This window comes from Nerophis ophidion, linkage group LG04 (genome assembly GCF_033978795.1).
Source record: "Nerophis ophidion isolate RoL-2023_Sa linkage group LG04, RoL_Noph_v1.0, whole genome shotgun sequence".
NCBI classification, from domain to species: Eukaryota; Metazoa; Chordata; class Actinopteri; order Syngnathiformes; family Syngnathidae; genus Nerophis; species Nerophis ophidion.
The window spans coordinates 74,319,494-74,340,846 of NC_084614.1; the positions used below are offsets into that span (position 1 = coordinate 74,319,494).

General features: G+C 39.2%; 1 protein-coding gene across 2 annotated transcripts in view; it reads right to left on the reverse strand.

Annotated features, from left to right (window-relative positions):
- Positions 1 to 1,250: 1,250 nt before the first annotated feature.
- tmem120aa (transmembrane protein 120Aa) overlaps positions 1,251 to 21,353 on the reverse strand; it is a 30,979-nt gene continuing 10,876 nt past the window's right edge. For both annotated transcript variants that reach the window (XM_061899018.1, XM_061899019.1), the window contains exons 3-12: positions 19,436 to 19,567; positions 19,306 to 19,365; positions 19,133 to 19,228; positions 16,231 to 16,320; positions 12,406 to 12,471; positions 12,262 to 12,323; positions 7,365 to 7,457; positions 7,231 to 7,295; positions 4,498 to 4,566; positions 1,251 to 4,424 (exon numbers count right to left, since the gene is read on the reverse strand). In XM_061899018.1, coding sequence (XP_061755002.1) covers positions 4,308 to 4,424; positions 4,498 to 4,566; positions 7,231 to 7,295; positions 7,365 to 7,457; positions 12,262 to 12,323; positions 12,406 to 12,471; positions 16,231 to 16,320; positions 19,133 to 19,228; positions 19,306 to 19,365; positions 19,436 to 19,567 — 850 coding nt within the window. In that variant the 3' untranslated portion in view covers positions 1,251 to 4,307. The remainder of the gene's footprint in view (positions 4,425 to 4,497; positions 4,567 to 7,230; positions 7,296 to 7,364; positions 7,458 to 12,261; positions 12,324 to 12,405; positions 12,472 to 16,230; positions 16,321 to 19,132; positions 19,229 to 19,305; positions 19,366 to 19,435; positions 19,568 to 21,353) is intronic.

The window sequence follows — 21,353 nt, forward strand, 5'->3', positions numbered from 1 at the left end:
CATTTTGTGTTGGTTGGATGTTTTTTTTTTTTTTGCACCATGACTAGGGGAGGTTGTTTGCATTGGGAAATATAGGTGATTGCTGCACTGAGATATATGCAAGCAGTCTTTTAAAATAAATGCAATCTCCCTGCAGGCCAGATTTCTTATGTAACTCGTGATGTTTCTAGGGCCAAATTAAGACGAGGGCGGGCCGTAGCTAGTTTTATTGTTGCTGCTGAAATTTAGACATCTTAAAAGTGCTTTTAGTGAGCGCTACTTGGAACACGCGATTGTTTGTGTCTGTTGCTTTAATCAAATCTCTTGAAGTCTGAATATTTTTGTTATTTCCTTGCTTTTAGTCGAACTTTCCGAATACTTGTGTTCAGAGGACCTTATGACCCTAACACAGAGGTGTCAAACGCAAGGCCCGAGGGCCAGATATGGACCGCCATATCACTTATGTGTCTCGCGGAAGCCCATAGAAAAGATATGTCAATAAAGTACTTTATCTTCCCTTACTGGATACATTTAAAATGACATTTTGACCCAAAAAATGGTTATCTTTAAACTACTGTATCTAATAAAGCAACAAGTATTATATTACAATACATTTCAAGCAAGGTATCTTTTAAATAGTAACACTGCAAAAATGAAGATAGATTTTACAATAATAAAAAAAATTTTTTTACTGTAAATAAAAAAAACTACGGTACCATTTTTCCATGTACCATAATTTTACTATTATTTTAAAAGTGGAACAGTTTGTGTGCCGTGAAAAACAACATAAATGTTACGGTAAAATTTTGGCGACTGATCGGCCAGTTTTGTACTGTAAAATCTATAGATTTTTCTTTAGTGTAAATAAAAATATATTTAAAAATTATTGATAGTTGATTTAATTAAAATATTTTTTAAAATGCATAGCAATTGTGTAATGATATCATGAGGCGAATGCATACATATTTATATTCATGTATTATTCACTGTTGCAGCCATAACCTCAATTAAAAACAAATTAGACAGCCCTGGACTCACAATAGCAAATATGGATCACTTGGCGTGTTTCAATGCTGCCACCTAGTGGACATTTCTCTTCACTGCACCTCATAGCAAATAACCTATTAGATTTCTAAGAAATTATATACATTTTTATATATATTTGGCTGTCATTCCTGCTGCTGATGTAGTTGTTTAAAGTACATTAACAAATATTGCAGAACAAGTAAAGTGCATGAGTTCAGTGTTGAGCAAAAACACTTAAAGCAAGCTGGCGTGAAGGACTGTTTTTATTCAGCACTTTTGGGAAGGCACATATAGCAACAATATTATTATTAATAATAATACTTGGCAGCTGCTGAGAGTCAAACGACAGAAATGTAGTTTTGACGGTTGAGTAACATTCTTCCACAGCTTTGAGCAACAAAAATGTGCACCGACGAGCGTGACGGCCAAATGGCTGACAGGGACCGTGACGGATGTACATCGTTAGGATTTTATCGGTGATGATACAAACATTCCTCATGGGTACCGGTATTAAATATATGTAATTGGTGTAAACAAAGATGTAAAAAGATGCGTTTTCGTTAGCAGGAAATGTTGTACACCACCAACATCATGTAACATCTCACAGCAGGGAAGTATTTAATTAGCACTTGCTTCTGAAGTCTTTAACAAATCAAATACGCTGACAATGCAGTTATGTCATCATCTTGTCAGATCACAAAGATCCAACACTGAGTTTCTATTCATTATTACACTCAGCTGGAAATAATATTGATGTAATAATAATCGTATGTATGTCATGTGCAGAGCACAGACCTTTTACATCAGACCTGGGAAAAATTAAGGCCCGGGGGCCGCATGCAGTCCGTTACGCAATCTGGCCCGCCGGACATTCTCAAAATATTTTTCTTAGATCTTTAAGATGGAAACTGTAGCTGCCATTATGATGTGCAGTGATGTTTTTACATTACAGTAAGTCTTGATCTGCACAAAGTATTTCAATGGTTGGAATCTGTGCTTTTGCATGATATACGAGTTACTATGGTAATAGAATTAGTTTCTATGGTAATGTAAGCGACAGCAGGTCAGACGAGGCACTAAGCAGTGTGGGTGGGGAGCGTTTCCACAGAGTGTTTCCAGAGCGGCCAGCCTGAAATGTGGGTGTTAGGGACAGACGTGGAAGGATATTTTTACAACAAAGTTCTAAAGCAGGGGTCGGGAACCTTTTTGGCTGAGAGAGCCAAAAAGCCAAATATTTTAAAATGTATTTCCGTAAGAGCCATATAATATTTTTTTTAAACACTGAACACAACTAAAAGTGTGCATTTTTGAGTAAGACCAACATTTGTAGAGTACAATAGGTCTCTTATTCTTTGTAATAACATTGTTATTCTGAGGCTAACTATGGAGAGGGCGTGGCCCGCGGGCCTGCATTGAACTGGGGTGTGCCAGGACCGGCCTCGAAATCAGCGAGAGCTGCCTAGATGGCCCACCTGAGCCTTGTTATCTAATCACCTGTCGCTCTGTCATAAGCAGCAGCCAGGAGGAGAGATGGGGCTGGGGCTGGAGCCAGAGCGCGAGCGAGAGCGAAAGAGAAAAATACAATTGCTGGAAAGCAACTGAGAGACATATTGAAAAATAAAACAATAGTGTAACCCGGAAACGGGCTCTTATGTCGGTGCTTGGTGGTCTGAAGAACCCCCAGGAGGGCAAGCCCCACACTAATCAATAATAAATAAATAACTTCTTACCGCAACTTCTTGAACAGGTGCGGTAGTAAACGGATGGATGGGCTAAAAATGCATGAGAATGTTTTATGTTTTGAACATTATTTTTAACACTTTTTACAAGTGGAATTATTCATTATTTATCTTGTTAAACAATGTCAGCTCAGATTTATCCGAGACCCAGATGCAGTCATCAAAAGAGCCACATCTGGCTCGCAAGCCATAGGTTCCCTACCCCTGTTCTAAAGCTTAGTGATATATCAAATATATCAGATTGAAGGTGGGTTTGTTTTTACTCTTCGTGTTCATATTTCACTGTTTGTGTTGTATTTTTGTTGGGTTTCACTTGATTGTAAAATATGTCGAAGGAGAGGGGGTGTGAAATTCATATTTTGTCAATATTCAGTGTTCTATTGTTCATAGTTAATATTGTAAATCCCACGTTCTTTATTTTCATGTTAAATCTGGGAGTCTCATTCAGTAAAAAAAAGTAAAAATACCATTCCGTTTTTTAAGACAGTCTGTCATAACGTTTTTAGCATTCAATCAGACATTATTGTGAGGTTTTGTATTAGTGTTTCTAGAAATAGATATACCGGCCCCCAGACACATGTTTTTCTTTAAATTTTACCCTCTGGGTCAAAATAATTGCTAAGGCCTGATTTACATGATGTATCATATCAAATCAATATATTTGCATATTAGGTGTGTGCATTTAAGCAAGGTGTGTTTTGATGCCCCGCTGACGCGGCGTGATGGAATGGCATCAGACAGCGACTAATGAGACCTATCAACTGATGTTATCTTGCTTCAGTGCAGTCCTTCTCAAATAGCGGGGCGGGTCCGATGCGATGCCAGGGGAACATGCTTTTTTTGAATATGATAAATTGTATGTAGTACTTGGCTTTCCTGTAACCACAATGGAAGCGAGGAAAGACCGATGTGTTGATTCCTTTATTGTTAATAAGCTGACAGTGTTGTGCAGAGGTACAGTTATAACAATTTTATATACAAATTATAGTATTTATAGTCACGGTGGGGGGATAGGTTGATTGGCAACACTAAATTGGACGTGGTGTGTGAATGTTGTCTATCTGTGATGGCCCTGTGATGAGGTGGCGACTTGTCCAGGGTGTACCCCGCCTTCCGCCCGATTGTAGCTGAGATAGGCACCGATCCCCAAGGGAATAAGCGGTAGAAAATGGATGGATGTATAGTCACGGTGGAGGGTAGAGGGACGCAAAATATTTTCTTTTTCCTTGGGGGTGCGTAACAGAAAATATTTGAGAAGCACTGCTTCGAAGCAACTTTATGGATTATTGTATTACTTAAATGTTTCACTTTTTGGAGTGTATTATTAGCGTGAATGACTGTGAACGACTTTTGAGGAGAAAATATTGCGTGACAAACTTTTTTGTGGTGTTGCTTCCTTATTTGTGATTATTCCAGGAGCAGCAGCGGCACCTGAAGTGAATGTGACAGCCTGTCATAATTAGGACGGTCAGCCGGATAAAAAATACGGATAGCTATATCATTGTCCACCTGGAACCTGTAGAAAAAAAAATACTGGTACTCGGTATGCATCCCGACAGTGTCCTACAAGGACTTGGGCTTGTTGTCCCGGTTCTGCCTGTACTTCTGGTAGACCACGCCCAGTGTAGTGAAGAAGTTCCCCAGGTAGAGCACCATGTAGGAGCAGCCGCACATGACAACCTCGACACAACAGACAACTTTTGTTAACCTCCAACTTAATGTGCTCAGCAATGTGTGCGTGAAGGCTACACACCTGCCACTCTTTGCACTCGGGGAGCTGGAACATCTTGAAAAGTGTGACGCTGTTGTAGAGCTGCCAGAACTGAGGACGATGAGGAACATCTTATTCGATCATTTTCATGAGGGAGGATGCTGACGATAAGTGCTGCTTTAGCACACAATGGCTATTTGTATGGTTTGTCCATTACAAAATATGAAGAAAAGTCACGTGACTCCTAACCACAGAAAACCATCGCCGCTAGGAAACAAGAATAAAACACTATGTGACGTGTTGCTGTTCAAAACATCTGTGGATATACAAACGCATAGCAAATAACCTGATTTATTAACAAAGATTTAGTAAAAAAAAAAGCATAAAAGGATTCACTTCAGGATATTTTAAAGGATTGGAGAACTGTTTCTACTGGGCATTGTAATTGTATATAAGTTGCTTTTACTGAAATATACAGTGGGGCAAAAGAATATTTAGTCAGCCAGCGATTGTGCAAGTTCTCCCACTTAAAATGATGACAGAGGTCTGTAATTTTCATCATAGGTACACTTCAACTGTGAGAGACGAAATGTGAAAAAAAAAAATTCAGGAATTCACATTGTAGGAATTTTAAAGAATTTATTTGTAAATTATGGTGGAAAATAAGTATTTGGTCAATCATTCAAAGCTCTCACTGATGGAAGGAGGTTTTGGCTCAAAATCTCACGATACATGGCCCCATTCATTCTTTCCTTAACACGGATCAGTCGTCCTGTCCCCTTAGCAGAAAAACAGCCCCAAAGCATGATGTTTCCACCCCCAAGCTTCACAGTAGGTATGGTGTTCTTGGGATGCAACTCAGTATTCTTCTTCCTCCAAACACGACGAGTTGAGTTTCTACCAAAAATTTATATTTTGGTTTCATCTGACCACATGACATTCTCCCAATCCTCTGCTGTATAATCCATGTGCACTCTGGCAAACTTCAGACGGGCCTGGACATGCACTGGCTTAAGCAGGGGGATACGTCTGGAACTGCAGGATTTGATTCCCTGTCGGCGTAGTGTGTTACTGATGGTAACCTTTGTTACTTTGGTCCCAGCTCTCTGCAGGTCATTCACCAGGTCCCCCCGTGTGGTTCTGGGATTTTTGCTCACCGTTCTCATGATTGTTTTATATCCCACGGGATGACATCTTGCGTGGAGCCCCAGATCGAGGGAGATTATCAATGGTCTTGTATGTCATCCATTTTCTGATAATTGATTCCATAGTTGATTTTTTTCACACCAAGCTGCTTGCCTAGTGTAGATTCACTCTTTCCAGTCTGGTGCAGGTCTACAATTCTTTTCCTGGTGTCCTTTGACAGCTCTTTGGTCTTGGCCATAGTGGAGTTTGGAGTCTGACTGTTGGAGGCTGTGGACAGGTGTCTTTTGAACAGATAACGAGTTCAAACAAGTGCCATTAATACAGGTAACGGGTGGAGGACAGAAGAGCTTCTTAAAGAAGTTACAGGTCTGTGAGGGCCAGAGTTCTTCCTTGTTTGAAGTGACCAAATACTTATTTTCCACCATAATTTACAAATAAATTCTTTAAAATTCCTACAATGTGAATTCCTGGATTTTTTTCACATTCTGTCTCTCACAGTTGAAGTGTACCTATGATGAAAATTACAGACCTCTGTCATCGTTTTAAGTGGGAGAACTTGCACAATCGGTGGCTGACTAAATACTTTTTTGCCCCACTTTATATGTAAGTCATTTATTTGTAATTGTGGTGTGTAACTGCTGCCTTTTTCTGTCGTTTTTAGATGCATTTCTTTGTTTTGCTGCCCTTTTGGCCACATCACTCTTGGAAGAAATTTTAACCTGAATGAGTTAAACAGACTGTTGGAGATATTTTTTCAGTCTATTGTGGCCAGTGCCCTGTACTTTACAGTGGTTTGTTGGGGGAGCAGCACCAGCAAAAACGACTTAAACTGAATTGACTAACTGATCGGGAAAGCCGGCCAAACTATTGGCACGCAGTTGGAGGTTCCACTGTACATACAGTGGGGCAAAAAGTATTTAGTCAGCTACCGATTGTGCAAGTTCTCCCACTTAAAATGATGACAGAGGTCTGTAAATTTCATCATGGTCACCGTGAGAGACAGAATGTGGAAAAAAAAATCGAGGAATTCACATTGGAAGAATTTTAAATAATTTATTTGTAAATTATAGTGGAAAATAAGTATTTGGTCAACCATTCAAAGCTCTCACTGATGGAAGGAGGTTTTGGCTCAAAATCTCACGATACATGGCCCCATTCATTCTTTCCTTAACACGGATCAATCGTCCTGTCCCCTTAGCAGAAAAACAGCCCCAAAGCATGATGTTTCCACCCCCATGCTTCACAGTAGGTATGGTGTTCTTGGGATGCAACTCAGTATTCTTCTTCCTCCAAACACGACCTCTGTCATCATTTTAAGTGGGAGAACTTGCACAATCGGTGGCTGACTAAATACTTTTTTGCCCCACTGTAAAATTCTAAGATAAAAATACTATATAGTGATCAGGATATAAAATGACTTCAATGGGGATAAATATTTTTTTATCCGTATTGCACAGCACTAATGTTGATAAGTCTGTATGGGGGACACTGGCCCCCTGAAAAGACTACTTCCTGCTTTTTGGAGTAAAACAACATGTCACACTTCACTAGGATTCAGTGGACTGTTCCATTAACTCAAGAAGAATACAAAATATCCCAGCTAAAAATGTATTTTAGTTTTAAACTTACGTGACCAAAGAACAAGAAAGGCAGCAAGAAGGTGAGTCCTCGCCACATCCAGGACTGGAAGCCCTCTGAACAACAAGGACAACAAATTAGACTGCGGGTGTACCTAATGTTGTGACCAGCGCGTGTCCACTAACCGACGGTGAGGTCCATGTTGTGTCGTTCTCCCAGAGCTCGTAATCTGTACAAGCAGCCACTCTGATAGTAGTACTGTAGAAACTGCACAAAGCCTAACAAGGGGAAACATCAGCATGGAAGTGTAAAAAGAAGTGAACCGCTGTCAAGAGTCGATGCTGAAGACAGTAATACAACCGAGGACTAGTTCAGGGGTACGGAACCTATGGCTCTCCAGCCAGATGTGGCTCTTTTGATGACTGCATCTGGCTCTCAGATAAATCTTAGCTGACATTGCTTAACACGATAAGTAATGAATAATTCCGCTGGTAATCACAGTGTTAAAAATTACATTCAAAATATAAAACATTCTCATACATTTTAATCCATCCATCTTGTTTTCTACCGCACCTGTTCAAGAAGTCGCATTAATGGTAAGAAGGATTTTATTCATCATCGGTGAGCTTCCGGATAAAAATGTTATTAAAAAGAATAAAAGACTTATTATGTGAAGATCTGTCACTTCATTTCTGTTTTTGCTTCTTTGTTTCGTATTTACTTCCCATCAGTGCTTTTATTTTGTTTCCATTTCCTGTTTGTCCCGCTGAGCGCTGTGTTTTTTTCCCCTCAACTGCTGCCAATCAGTATGTTTCTATTTATGCTTATCTTGCGCGTTCCTCAGGGCTCAAAGATTGACTATTGTTTAGAACTGTACATGCAAGACTGCTTCATTCTCCTCTGTTGGTGATATTAAAAGCATCTTACCTGCGCCTTGCTCTCCTGGTTCCTGCATCTAGGGGTCGCTACTACTGCTGACATGCGAGTTTGTGACATATTATACTCTATAAATGTTGGTCTTACTTAAAAATGCAGACATTTAGTTGTATTCAGTGTTAAAAAATACGATATGGCTCTCACGGAAATACATTTTAAAATATTTGGCTTAAATGGCTCTCTCAGCCAAAAAGGTTCCCGACCCCTGGACTAGTTGGTACACTGGAAGCTAACACAGTGGTTGATTGGGGTGCACAAAATGGTCAATTCACAAATGAATTGTTTTTCTTATTCATCCTGATTCCAAATCAATTCGACATTTTCAAAAATCTATTTTCTTTTTATAAAAACCCATTAAAAAAACAAAACAACCAGGAGCTTTTCTGACTTGCAACCTGTTTTGAAAAAGTTTTACTATAATTATTATACAAATTAATACATTGCGGGAATCGGGCTTAAATAAGAGTTTTTTTTATTTGAAGGACAACGTGCAGCTACATTAAAAAGATTTAGCACCATGCTAATTTTTGTCTGTGGTCCTTTTATGGCACATTTAACATCTACAATTAAAGTTACGCAGGATTAAAAGTACATAACAAAATTTAAACTAATTTAAAATACAAGTGCAATACATATAGAAAGTGCCAGTTACAAATCAGTTGGCGGTCAAGTTACAGTGTTCTAGCAGCATCATTTCAAAGTGCTACAGTTTTTATCAAAATCCATTAACACAGCATGCAGTGCAGTAGCCATCTGATGGTACCCAGCAATAGCTACATATTGTATACTCTACTGGTACTGCAAAGGTAGTAAACAAGATTGAGATATTACACGTGAACACTAATACTCTCGCAGGAACGATCTGACGGCCTAATGAGTTTTGAAAAACGTTGACTCTATTAAGAATAGAAATTAAACAAAATCGCAATTCCAATGCGAATACATTTTTTGTGCACCCCTAATAAACAAATAATCAATCCGCAGAAGCAGGAAGTTGGAAAAAACGTTTAAAAAAAATAAATGTGGTTTTAATTTACTCGGGTGCACAACAAATTGATTCGCATCCGAATTGCAATTCTGGTTCATCCTGATTCAAAATTTAAAAATCTATTACATTTTTTTTTTTTTATATGTAAATCAGTTTCTAAAAATACATCTCCGTGCAACCAAAAGGAGCTTTTAAGACTTGTAACATGTTTTGAAAACGTTTCATTACAATTATTATAGCAAATAATACATTGCAAAAATCTGTTGTGAATTAAAAACATTTTTTTAACTGATTTTTGAAAATGTTGAATCTGTTTAGAGTAGGGATCAAAAAGAATCATAATTCAGATGTGAATCCATTTTTGTGCACCCCTAATAAACAAGTAATCAATCCGCAGAAGCAGGAAGTTGAAAAAACGTTTGGCATAGCTCGGTTGGTAGAGTGGCCGTGCCAGCAACTTGAGGATTGCAGGTTCGATTCCCGCTTGTTCCATCCTAGTTACTGCCGTTGTGTCCTTGGGCAAGACACTTTACCCACCTGCTCCCAGTGCCACCCACACTGGTTTAAATGTAACTCAGATATTGGGTGTCACTATGTAAAGCGCTCTGAGTCACTTGAGAAAAGCGCTATATAAATATAATTCACACACACACAAAAAGATAAATGTGGATGTAATTTACACGGGTGCACAAAAAATTGATTAACTTCTGAATCGCAATTCTGGTTCATCCTGATTACAATTTAAAAAATCCATTACATTTCTTTTTTTTTATATAAATCAGTTTATAATTGTAAAGTAAATCTGGGCATCTACATCAACTACATGATTTGCCTGAGAAGCTGGACAGGACAAAAAAATAAATAAATAAATAAAATCTGTTTATAAAAATACATCTCCATGCAACCAAAAGGAGCTTTCAAGACCAGTAGCATGTTTTGAAAATGCTTCATTATAATTATTATACCAAATAATACATCGCAAAAATCTGTTTTAAATGAAAAAAAACATTTTTTAATTGATTTTTGAAAATGTTGAATCTGTTTGGAGTAGGGATTAATAAGAATTGTAATTTAGATTTAAATCCATTTTTGTGCACCCCTAATAAACAAGTAATCAATCCGCAAAAGCAGGAAGTTGAAAAAACGTTTGGAAAAGATAAATGTGGATGTAATTTACTCGGGTGCACAAAAAATTTATTCACATCCGAATCGCAATTCTGGTTCATCCTGATTATAATTTTAAAAATCTATTACATTTTTTGGAATATGAATCAGTTTCTAAAAATACATCTCCATGCAACCAAAAGGAGCTTTTAAGACCTGTAACATGTTTTGAAAACGTTTCATTATAATAATTATACCAAATTATACATTGTGAAAATCTGTTGTAAATTAAAAACATTTTTTTAATTGATTTTTGAAAATGTTGAATCTGTTTAGAGTAGGGATAAAAAAGAATCATAATTCAGATGTGAATCCATTTTTGTGCTCCCCTACTAAACAAGTAATCAATCTGCAAAAGCAGGAAGTTGAAAAAACGTTTGAAAAAGATAAATGTGGATGTAATTTACACGGGTGCACAAAAAATTGATTCACTTCTGAATCGCAATTCTGGTTCATCCTGATTACAATTTTAAAAATCTATTAAATTTCTTTTTTTTTTAATATAAATCAGTTTATAATTGTAAAGTAAATCTGGGCATCTACATCAACTATATGATTTGCCTGAGAAGCTGGACAGGACAAAAAATAAATAAAATAATAAAAAATGTTCATGAAAATACATCTCCATGCAACCAAAATGAGCTTTTAAGACCAGTAGCATGTTTTGAAAATGCTTCATTATAATTATTATACCAAATAATACATCGCAAAAATCTGTTTTAAATAAAAAAAAACATTTTTTAATTGATTTTTGAAAATGTTGAATCTGTTTGGTGTAGGGATTAATAAGAATTGTAATTTAGATTTAAATCCATTTTTGTGCACCCCTAATAAACAAGTAATCAATCCGCAAAAGCAGGAAGTTGAAAAAACGTTTGGAAAAGATAAATGTGGATGTAATTTACTCGGGTGCACAAAAAATTGATTCACATCCGAATCGCAATTCTGGTTCATCCTGATTATAATTTAAAAAATCTATTACATCTTTTTTGAATATAAATCAGTTTCTAAAAATACATCTCCATGCAACCAAAAGGAGCTTTTAAGACCTGTAACATGTTTTGAAAACGTTTCATTATAATTTTTATACCAAATAATACATTGCGAAAATCTGTTTTATATATAAAAAAAAAAAAGTTTAATTAATTTTTGAAAATGTTTAATCCATTTACAGTAGGGATTAATGAGAAAAGAAAATGGATTCAGATTGAATCCATTTTTGTGCACCCCTAATAAACAAGTAATCAATCCGCAGAAACAGGAAGTTGAAAACGCGTTTGAAAAATTAATGTGGATCTAATTTACTAGGGTGCACACAACATGTATTCACATCCAAATCACAATTCTTGAATACATAATTTTCAAAACTTTTTTTTTTTTTAAAACAAATGTTTTAAAATACATTTTAGGCTATCTCCATGCAATCAGAATGAGCTTTTCTGACCTGTAACATGTTTTGAAAAAGTTTCATTATAATTATTATACAAAATAAAACAATTAAAAGATTTTTGAAATTTTTGATTGATTTAAGAGAGGGGGGGGGGGATCGCAATTCAGATGTGAATCGATTGTTTGTGCATCCCTAATAAACAAGTCTGGAGTATAAGGAAGTAAAAAAAAAAGTGGATCCATTTACTAGGTGTGAGCAAAAAAAAAATCTATAACATCTAAATCGCGATTCTTATTCATCCTGATTCTAAATTGTTTCATAATTTTCAAAAATATATTTTACAGTTTCTTTAAGAACCAATTTTCCATGCAGCCGGAAGCAGCTTTTCTAACCGGTTTAACCAGGATTTGGAATGGGATCAAATCATCAGGTGCCCAAAGATTCACACCACTAGTGGTGAACTTCTTTTTACACTTGAAACAATCAAGAGCTGTGAAAAAGGCGATAACGCGTGCGTTCGAGTAAGACTACATGGCAATTCTGTGCTAATAAAAGTGGTTAGCTTCTTTTTACGCTTGTGATGCCAGTTGGAGCGATGTCATACTTTGGTACAAGCAGTACGAGAGGAACTGGTTCCGGAACATCTGGTACAAAGTCCCCTCGGGCCTGCGAGCAGAGACGGCGAGAGTTTTTAGGCAAAGACCTTCGTGGGCGCTAGGGAGGCAACGCGGCGGGAAGCTGTCCTTACCAGGTGAGCATGACTCCGGACAGGAAGGTGAACACGTAGTGATGGAACACCCACCAGCCTCGGATCCTAGGGGCCACAAGGGACAACTTGGGTGTTTTTAAATACAAACAGCTGCACATGCCTTTTTTCCCCCTGTTTTTTATGCTTTCTTTAAAACAAAGCGCTCCATGGCAGAACCCAGCAGAGGGCGCTGTCTCACAAGTCCACGCGCTCCACATTTTCCAGCAGGAAAATGCTTTGGCAAGACATAACTGCACGTTTTACAGGTACAATAAAATGTATTACCCTGTAAACGTAAATATGAAATGTGTTCAATAACTGTCAGCAGGGGTGTCCAAACTTTTCCCACTGAGGGCCACAGACTGACGAATCAAAGAATGCGGGGGACATTTTGGTCATTTTCACCGTCAAAACCAGTATATTGTTTTCAAAAACTAAAAAAAAAAAAAATGCAGTTTCAGTAGAATCCTGAAGAGACAAAGCCAAATTTAAATGCTAAAAGTTACCAAGTAGGCTGGATAGCGTCAAGTAACAAAAAATTCAAAAGATTTTACTCTCTGGCGTGCACTTTTAACATGAATTGATTAACGTGGACCCCGACTTAAACCCCGATTTAAACAAGTTGTTACCATTTAGTGGTCAATTGTACGGAATACAATAAAGAGGGCTTCACGGTGGAAGAGGGGTTAGTGTGTCTGCCTCACAATACGCAGGTCCTGAGTAGTCAGGGTTCAATCCCGGGCTCGGGATCTTTCTGTGTGGAGTTTGCATGTTCTCCCCGTGACTGCGTGGGTTCCCTCCGGGTACTCCGGCTTCCTCCCACTTCCAAAGACATGCACCTGGGGATAGTTTGATCGGCAACACTAAATTGGCCCTAGTGTGTGAATGTGAGTGTGAATGTTGTCTGTCTATCTGTGTTGGCCCTGCGATGAGGTGGCGACTTGTCCAGGGTGTACGCCGCCTTCCGCCCGATTGTAGCTGAGATAGGCACCAGCGCCCCCCGCGACCCCAAAAGGGAATAAGCAATAGAAAATGGATGGATGGAAGTTAGCAAGTAGACTGGATAGCGTCAAGTAACAAAAAATATGTGCTAAATAAGTTAGCATGCAAACAATAAAATGCAAACAAGCCAACAATAGAGTGCTTACAGTTAGCATGAAAGAAAATCCAAAAGATATTACTCTCTGGCGTGCACCTTTACCATGAATTGATTAACGTGGACCCCGACTTAAACAAGTTGAATAACTTATTCGGGTGTTACCATTTAGTGGTCAATTGTACGGAATACAATAAAGGGGGCTTCACTGTGGCAGAGTGGTTAGTGTGTCTGCCTCACAATACGCAGGTCCTGAGTAGTCAGGGTTCAATCCCGGGCTCGGGATCTTTCTGTGTGGAGTTTGCATGTTCTCCCCGTGACTGCGTGGGTTCCCTCCGGGTACTCCGGCTTCCTCCCACTTCCAAAGACATGCACCTGGGGATAGTTTGATCGGCAACACTAAATTGGCCCTAGTGTGTGAATGTGAGTGTGAATGTTGTCTGTCTATCTGTGTTGGCCCTGCGATGAGGTGGCGACTTGTCCAGGGTGTACGCCGCCTTCCGCCCGATTGTAGCTGAGATAGGCACCAGCGCCCCCCGCGACCCCAAAAGGGAATAAGCAATAGAAAATGGATGGATGGAAGTTAGCAAGTAGACTGGATAGCGTCAAGTAACAAAAAATATGTGCTAAATAAGTTAGCATGCAAACAATAAAATGCAAACAAGCCAACAATAGAGTGCTTACAGTTAGCATGAAAGAAAATCCAAAAGATATTACTCTCTGGCGTGCACCTTTACCATGAATTGATTAACGTGGACCCCGACTTAAACAAGTTGAATAACTTATTCGGGTGTTACCATTTAGTGGTCAATTGTACGGAATACAATAAAGGGGGCTTCACTGTGGCAGAGTGGTTAGTGTGTCTGCCTCACAATACGCAGGTCCTGAGTAGTCAGGGTTCAATCCCGGGCTCGGGATCTTTCTGTGTGGAGTTTGCATGTTCTCCCCGTGAATGCGTGGGTTCCCTCCGGGTACTCCGGCTTCCTCCCACTTCCAAAGACATGCACCTGGGGATAGGTTGATTGGCAACACTAAATTGGCCCTAGTGTGTGAATGTGAGTGTGAATGTTGTCTGTCTATCTGTGTTGGCCCTGCGATGATGTGGAGACTTGTCCAGGGTGTACGCCGCCTTCCGCCCGATTGTAGCTGAGATAGGCACCAGCGCCCCCCATGATCCCAAAAGGGAATAAGCAATAGAAAATGGATGGATGGAAGTTAGCAAGTAGACTGGATAGCGTCAAGTAACAAAAAATATGTGCTAAATAAGTTAGCATGCAAACAATAAAATGCAAACAAGCCAACAATAGAGTGCTTACAGTTAGCATGAAAGAAAATCCAAAAGCTATTACTCTCTGGCGTGCACTTTTACCATGAATTGATTAACGTGGACCCCGACTTAAACAAGTTGAATAACTTATTCGGGTGTTACCATTTAGTGGTCAATTGTATGGAATACAATAAAGGGGGCTTCACTGTGGCAGAGGGGTTAGTGTGTTTGCCTCACAATACGCAGGTCCTGAGTAGTCAGGGTTCAATCCCGGGCTCGGGATCTCTCTGTGTGGAGTTTGCATGTTCTCCCCGTGAATGCGTGGGTTCCCTACGGGTACTCCGGCTTCCTCCCACTTCCAAAGACATGCACCTGGGGATAGGTTCATGGCAACACTAAATTGGCCCTAGTGTGTGAATGTGAGTGTGAATGTTGTCTGTCTATCTGTGTCGGCGACTTGTCCAGGGTGTACGCCGCCTTCCGCCCGATTGTAGCTGAGATAAGCACCAGCGCCCCCCGCGACCCCAAAGGGAATAAGCAGTAGAAAATGGATGGATGGACGTTAGCAAGTAGACTGGATAGCGTCAAGTAACAAAAAATATGAGCTAAATAAGTTAGCATGCAAACAATACAATACAAACAAGCCAACAATAGAGTGCTTACAGTTAGCATGAGAGAAAATCCAAAAGATATTACTCTCTGGCGTGCACTTTTACCATGAATTGATTAACGTGGACAAGTTGAAAAACCTATTCGGGTGTTACTATTTTAGTGGTCAATTGTTCGGAATATGTACTGTACTGTGCAATCTACTAATAAACGTTTCAATCAATCAATCAAAACCTGAAAAAATGGTTTCAAATGCTAGCCTCTTAATGTTAGCATGCATCAAGTACCAAATATGACTGAGGTCTATACCTACAATTATCTAAAAAAAGCTTACATATTAATGATAGCATGCTAAAAGGGATCATTCATCAAGTGACAAATTATTTGGTGCTGAGGTGTATACCTCCAATATTAGAAAAGCTAGAATTCTAACAGTATTACCCATACATGCTAACAATAGTATACTTACAATTAGCATTAGAGAAATACTAACATATATTACTGAAAAGTGTACCAAGAATTCTTTTTTTTAAATGTTAACCTAACGGTAGTATGCATCAAGTACCAAAATATGACTGCGGAGTGACTGAGGTCAAAATTAGCAATGTTAGCATACTAACAGGTATAGCAACAAAAATGCGCTGAGGCGTATACCTGCAAAAAATTTAAAAAAAGAAAAAAAGATAGCATGCTAATATTAGAATGGTAACAATCTGACTGTTAAAAAAAATAGCTCCAGGCTGCACTCTGGACACCCCTGAGTTAGAATACAGAACAAATTCTAGCATTTGGCCCCTGCTGGCCAATGTTAAAAGTGCATGCAGTTTATTAGTAGGTTGTCCTAATTGTGGACCTTGAGCCGTTGTTGATGAGGATGCTCTCGCGGATGGTGAGCGTGCAGTAATACCACACCAGCAGGAAGTTGAACAAGGCGTCTAAGGCTCTAGAAAAAGAAAAAAATTACTGTGACAGTCGATTGGCCAGAAATGTTGTTTATATGTCTGTCCATTACAGGTTTGTATCAAAAATCTAAATTCTAATAGAGATAAATTAATTTATGAGCTTCTGTTTTGGAAGCTTTTTTTTTTAATCGACAAAACCTAAAACCAGTGAAGTTGCCACATTGTGTAAATGGTAACTAAAAACAGAATACAATGATATGGAAATTCTTTTCAACTTATATTCAATTGAATAGACTGCAATGACAATATAGTTAATGTTCCAACTGAGAAACATTTTTTTTTTTTTTTGCATACCCTAACCCTAACTTAGAATTTAATGGCAGCAACACATTGCAAAAAAGTTGTCACAGGGGCATTTTTACCACTGTGTTACATGGCCTTTCCTTTTAACAACACTCAGTAAACATTTGGGAACTGAGGAGAGCAATTTTTTAAAGCTTTTCAGGTGGAATTCTTTCCCATTCTTGCTTTATGTACAGCTTAAGTTGTTCAACAGTCTGGGGTCTCCGTTGTGGTATTTTAGGCTTCATATTGCGCCACACATTTTCAATGGGAGACAGGTCTGGACTACTGTCTAGTACCCCCACTATTTTACTATGAAGCCAAGCCATTGCAACACATGGCTTGGCATTGTCTTGCTGAAATAAGCAGGGGCGTCCATAACATTGCTTGGATGGCAACATATGTTGCTCTAAAACCTGTATGTACCTTTCAGCATTAATGGTGCCTTCACAGATGTGTAAGTTACCCATGCCTTGGGCACTAATACACCCCCATACCATCACAGATGCTGGCTTATGAACTTTGCGCCTATAACAATCCGGATGGTTCTTTTCCTCTAGGTTCCAGAGGACACGATGTACACAATTTCCAAAAACAATTTGAAATGTGGACTCATCAGACCACAGAACACTTTTCCACTTTGCATCAGTCCATCTTAGATGGGCTCGGGTCCAGCAAAGCCGGCGGCGTTTCTGGGTGTTGTTGATAAATGGCTTTGGCTTTGCATAGTAGAGTTAACTTGCACCTCCAGATGTAGCGACCGACCGTAGTTACAGACAGTGGTTTTCTGAAGTGTTCCTGAGCCCATGTGGTGATATCCTCTACACACTGATGTCGCTTTTTGATGCAGTACTGCCTGAGTGATGGAAGGTCCGTAATATCATCGCTTACGAGCAGTGATTTCTACAGATTCTCTGGACCTTTTAATGATATTACGGACCGTGGATGGTGAAATCCCTAAATTCCTTGCAATAGCTCGTTGACAAATGTTGTTCTTAAACTGTTCGACAATTTGCTCAAGCATTTGTTGACAAAGTGGTAACCCTCGCCCCATCCTTGTTTGTGAATGACTGAGCATTTCATGGAAGCTGCTTTTATATCCAATAATGTCACCACACCTGTTCCCAATTGTACACCTGTGGGATGTTCCAAATAAGTGTTTGATGAGCATTCCTCAACTTTCTCAGTCTTTTTTGCCACTTGTGCCAGCTTTTTTGAAACATGTTGCAGGAATCAAATGCCAAATGAGCTAATTGCAAAAAAAAAAAGGTTTGCCAGTTCGAACATTAAGTACTATATTTCCTTGAATAACCACCGGGCATGTAAAATGCATCTGCTTTAAATTACGGCCGGGCAAAATTTGTTTCCCAAATTAATACGCGCATGCTTACTTTTACTGCCAGGTCAAATTTGTGACGTCACGAGTGACCTTTTCCCTGCCGTCATTCAAAACCGGAGGAGGAGTTTTATTGCTTTTACTGTGTGTAAACCAGGGGTCTTGTTCCACAGCCATACAGATCACACTAATGGTTGTGATATAAAACAACTTCAACACTCTTAATAATATGCGCCACACTCTGTGAACCCACACGAAACACATTTCTGGAGAACATATGCCCTGCAACACACCACAAACGCAACACAACACCTACCCAAAATGCAATGCATCCACGACTCCTGGCGACACCGTCAATACACCCGCTGGAACCAAACCCTGACCCCCCCCGTGCGTTGGTTGAGGTGGGCGGGGTTGAGGGCGCATATATAATAGCCAAGAGTCACGGATACACAGCATTATGGGTAATCCCTATGCTGCGTTTATAATGTGCCACAGAGCCAATGCTCTCCAGAAATGTGCTTGGTGAGGGTTCACAGAGTGTGGCGCATATGTGATATAAAGTTGTTTATATCACAAACATCAGTGTAAAAGGTATGGCTGTTGACCAAGTATACATTGCAATCTCGTATAAGAAGCAGCGAAATGCATGCCTCCGGCCGGCACGCAGACAGCATGGTGAAAAAGTGGGCGCGATGACATGCTGTAGAGCAGTGATCCCCAACCACCGGGCCGCGGACGCAGAATAATTTTATATACTGTATATATTTTTTTTTTATCACATAACATTTTTTACTGCATGCCATTGGTAAGCGCAGGGGTGAGCAGAGGTTTTTAAATTATTAGTCCCTGCTTACTTTTACCGCATGATTTGAATAAGCGCAGGAGTGAGAAGAGGTTTTAAATTAATTAGCGCCCCGGCGGCTATTCAAGGAAATACGGTATCTTGTCTTTGCAGTCTATTCAATTGAATATAGGTTGATGATTTTTAGTAGGAAAAAGGAAAGCTATAATAAAGGAGATCAAGCATGTGAAATGTGACCTAAAACATTGCCTGTACGGTAAATACAAGTTTTATGATGGCCACAGCTTGACCTTGGAACAGATATTTTGTCTTTGCACTACTTATTGCTTAGTTATTTACACCTGAAGTCATGTGGCGCACACGTTCCCACCTGTAGCTGAACAAAAAGCGACAGGTGAAGGAGAAGAGGAAGAGGATGACGGTGAGGACCAGCTTAAATTTCTCATATTCGTCTTTGTAGGCGAACCTGTGGCGTGACAAAGGACATTTAGGACGTGAGCGTCAGCAAGGCCGTCGCTATGACAACGGGTTGCGGGCGCTTACTTGGACTGCTTATTGAGGAGCGTGACGTTGACGTTTCCTAAAACGAGAGTGAGGTACAACCTGGGAAGAGGAGGAAGCGGGAGTCAGTGGCACGTTAAGGCTTCGCTACACAACGCGGCGAAGGAAATACCCGTTCTTCTTTGGCAGGAAGGCTTCCATCTCGGAGAAGGCGTTGTCTCTCTCTTCAATTGACATCTTGATGTCGGCGATGGACTCCGCTTCCTGCCGACTTAACTTGAGCTCGGGATGTTTGACTTTGCATCTTAAAAAACCCCCCAAAAAAAGAACAGTACAAAAGTGACAAAAATGTGTGTAGTTCAGTGGTTTTTAAACTGTTTTTCCCAAATGCCAGCTCAGAAAACACTTTGGTCTCTAAATACCACCGTAATGACCAGTAGCACAGTAGGCCTATATATTCATTAAAAACAAGGCAAAGGTTTTATTTAACGAGCAGGGTTTCCCCTACATGTAGTTGATCAAGGCGTATCGCCACATCTTTGAAATAAGTTGTTTTTTTTACATTAAAACACTTTTTTTTAACTTGGAAAAATATACCGTATAAATATAAGTACTGTATATAGTCTATTATTTGCATAGCAGCCATAATAAGTTTGAAAAACATTTCAAATATAAATAAATAAATGTAAATGGGTTGTACTTGTATAGCGCTTTTCTACCTTCAAGGTACTCAAAGCGCTTTGACACTACTTCCACATTCACACACACATTCACTCACTGATGGAGGGAGCTGCCATGCAAGGCGCTAACCACCACCCATCAGGAGCAAGGGTGAAGTATCTTGCTCAGGACACAACGGACGTGACGAGGCTGGTACTAGGTGGGGATTGAACCAGGGACCCTCGGGTTGCGCACGGCCACTCTCCCACTGCCCCACGCCGTCCCAACAGTGTTATTAAAAAGAATAAGACACTTATTATACTCTAAAAAATGTTGGTTTTACTTAAAAATGCACGCATTTAGTTGTGTTCAGTCTTAAAAAAATATTATATGGCTCTCACGGAAGTACTTTTTAAAATATTTGGCTTGTATGGCTCTCTCAGCCAAAAAGGTTCCCGACCCCTGACCTAAACAGTTGACATAAGTGACTAAATAAAGCTTGCCTAACTTGCAATAATGACCTAACTAGCTTAGCATATATTTTATTGCACAAAAAGAAGGCAGAAAAAATGTCCAGTCTAAATTTGGCACAGTAACCGTGATATGAAATTTTCTTATTGTCAGGATATATTGTCTACCACACCCTTCCCAAAGTGCATACCATTGCACTACAGGAATTACCTTCTTTTCCGGATTACAAGGCGCACTGCTGATGAGCGGGTCTATTCAGGTCAAATTTCATACAAAATGTACACCACATTACAAAGCGCAATAAAGGGGTATTTTTTTTTTTTTTTCCTAAATGTAAAAAGACTTCCTTGTGGTCTACATCAGTGTTTTTCAACTAGTGTGCTGTGAGATACAGTTTGGTGTGCTAAGGGAGATGATCTAATTTCACCTATTTGGGTAAAAAAAAATGTTTGCAAACCAGTAATTCTAGTCTGCAAATGATGTGTTGTTGTTGAGTGTCGGTGCTGTCTAGATCTCGGCGGAGTAACCGTGTAATACTCAGATCCCACACATCAGTATGAGACAACTGGTAGCAAATTGCTTTGTAGATGTCGGAAACAGCGGGAGGCAGTGTGCAGGTAAAAAGGTATCTAATGCTTTAGGGGAACATTATCACAATTTCAAAAGGGCCAAAAACAACAAAAAATATCATGCATAAAAACATCCGTTTGTGCTTTATTTTGAAAAAAAAAAAACAAAAAAAAAAAAACATGGCTTTCGATACTCAATGCTAACTCAGAAATACGCCAACTTTTCCTATGTTATCGTGCTATCGTTTTATGCTCGTATTTTAGCTCATTTTATTTGTTTAAACCTAAAAATAATGGCTTTTGATACTTTACACAATCTTAGCTAACTTTTCTCACGTCATCATGCTAACCTTAGCATGCTATTGTTATTGTGTTATTGTTTCATGCTAG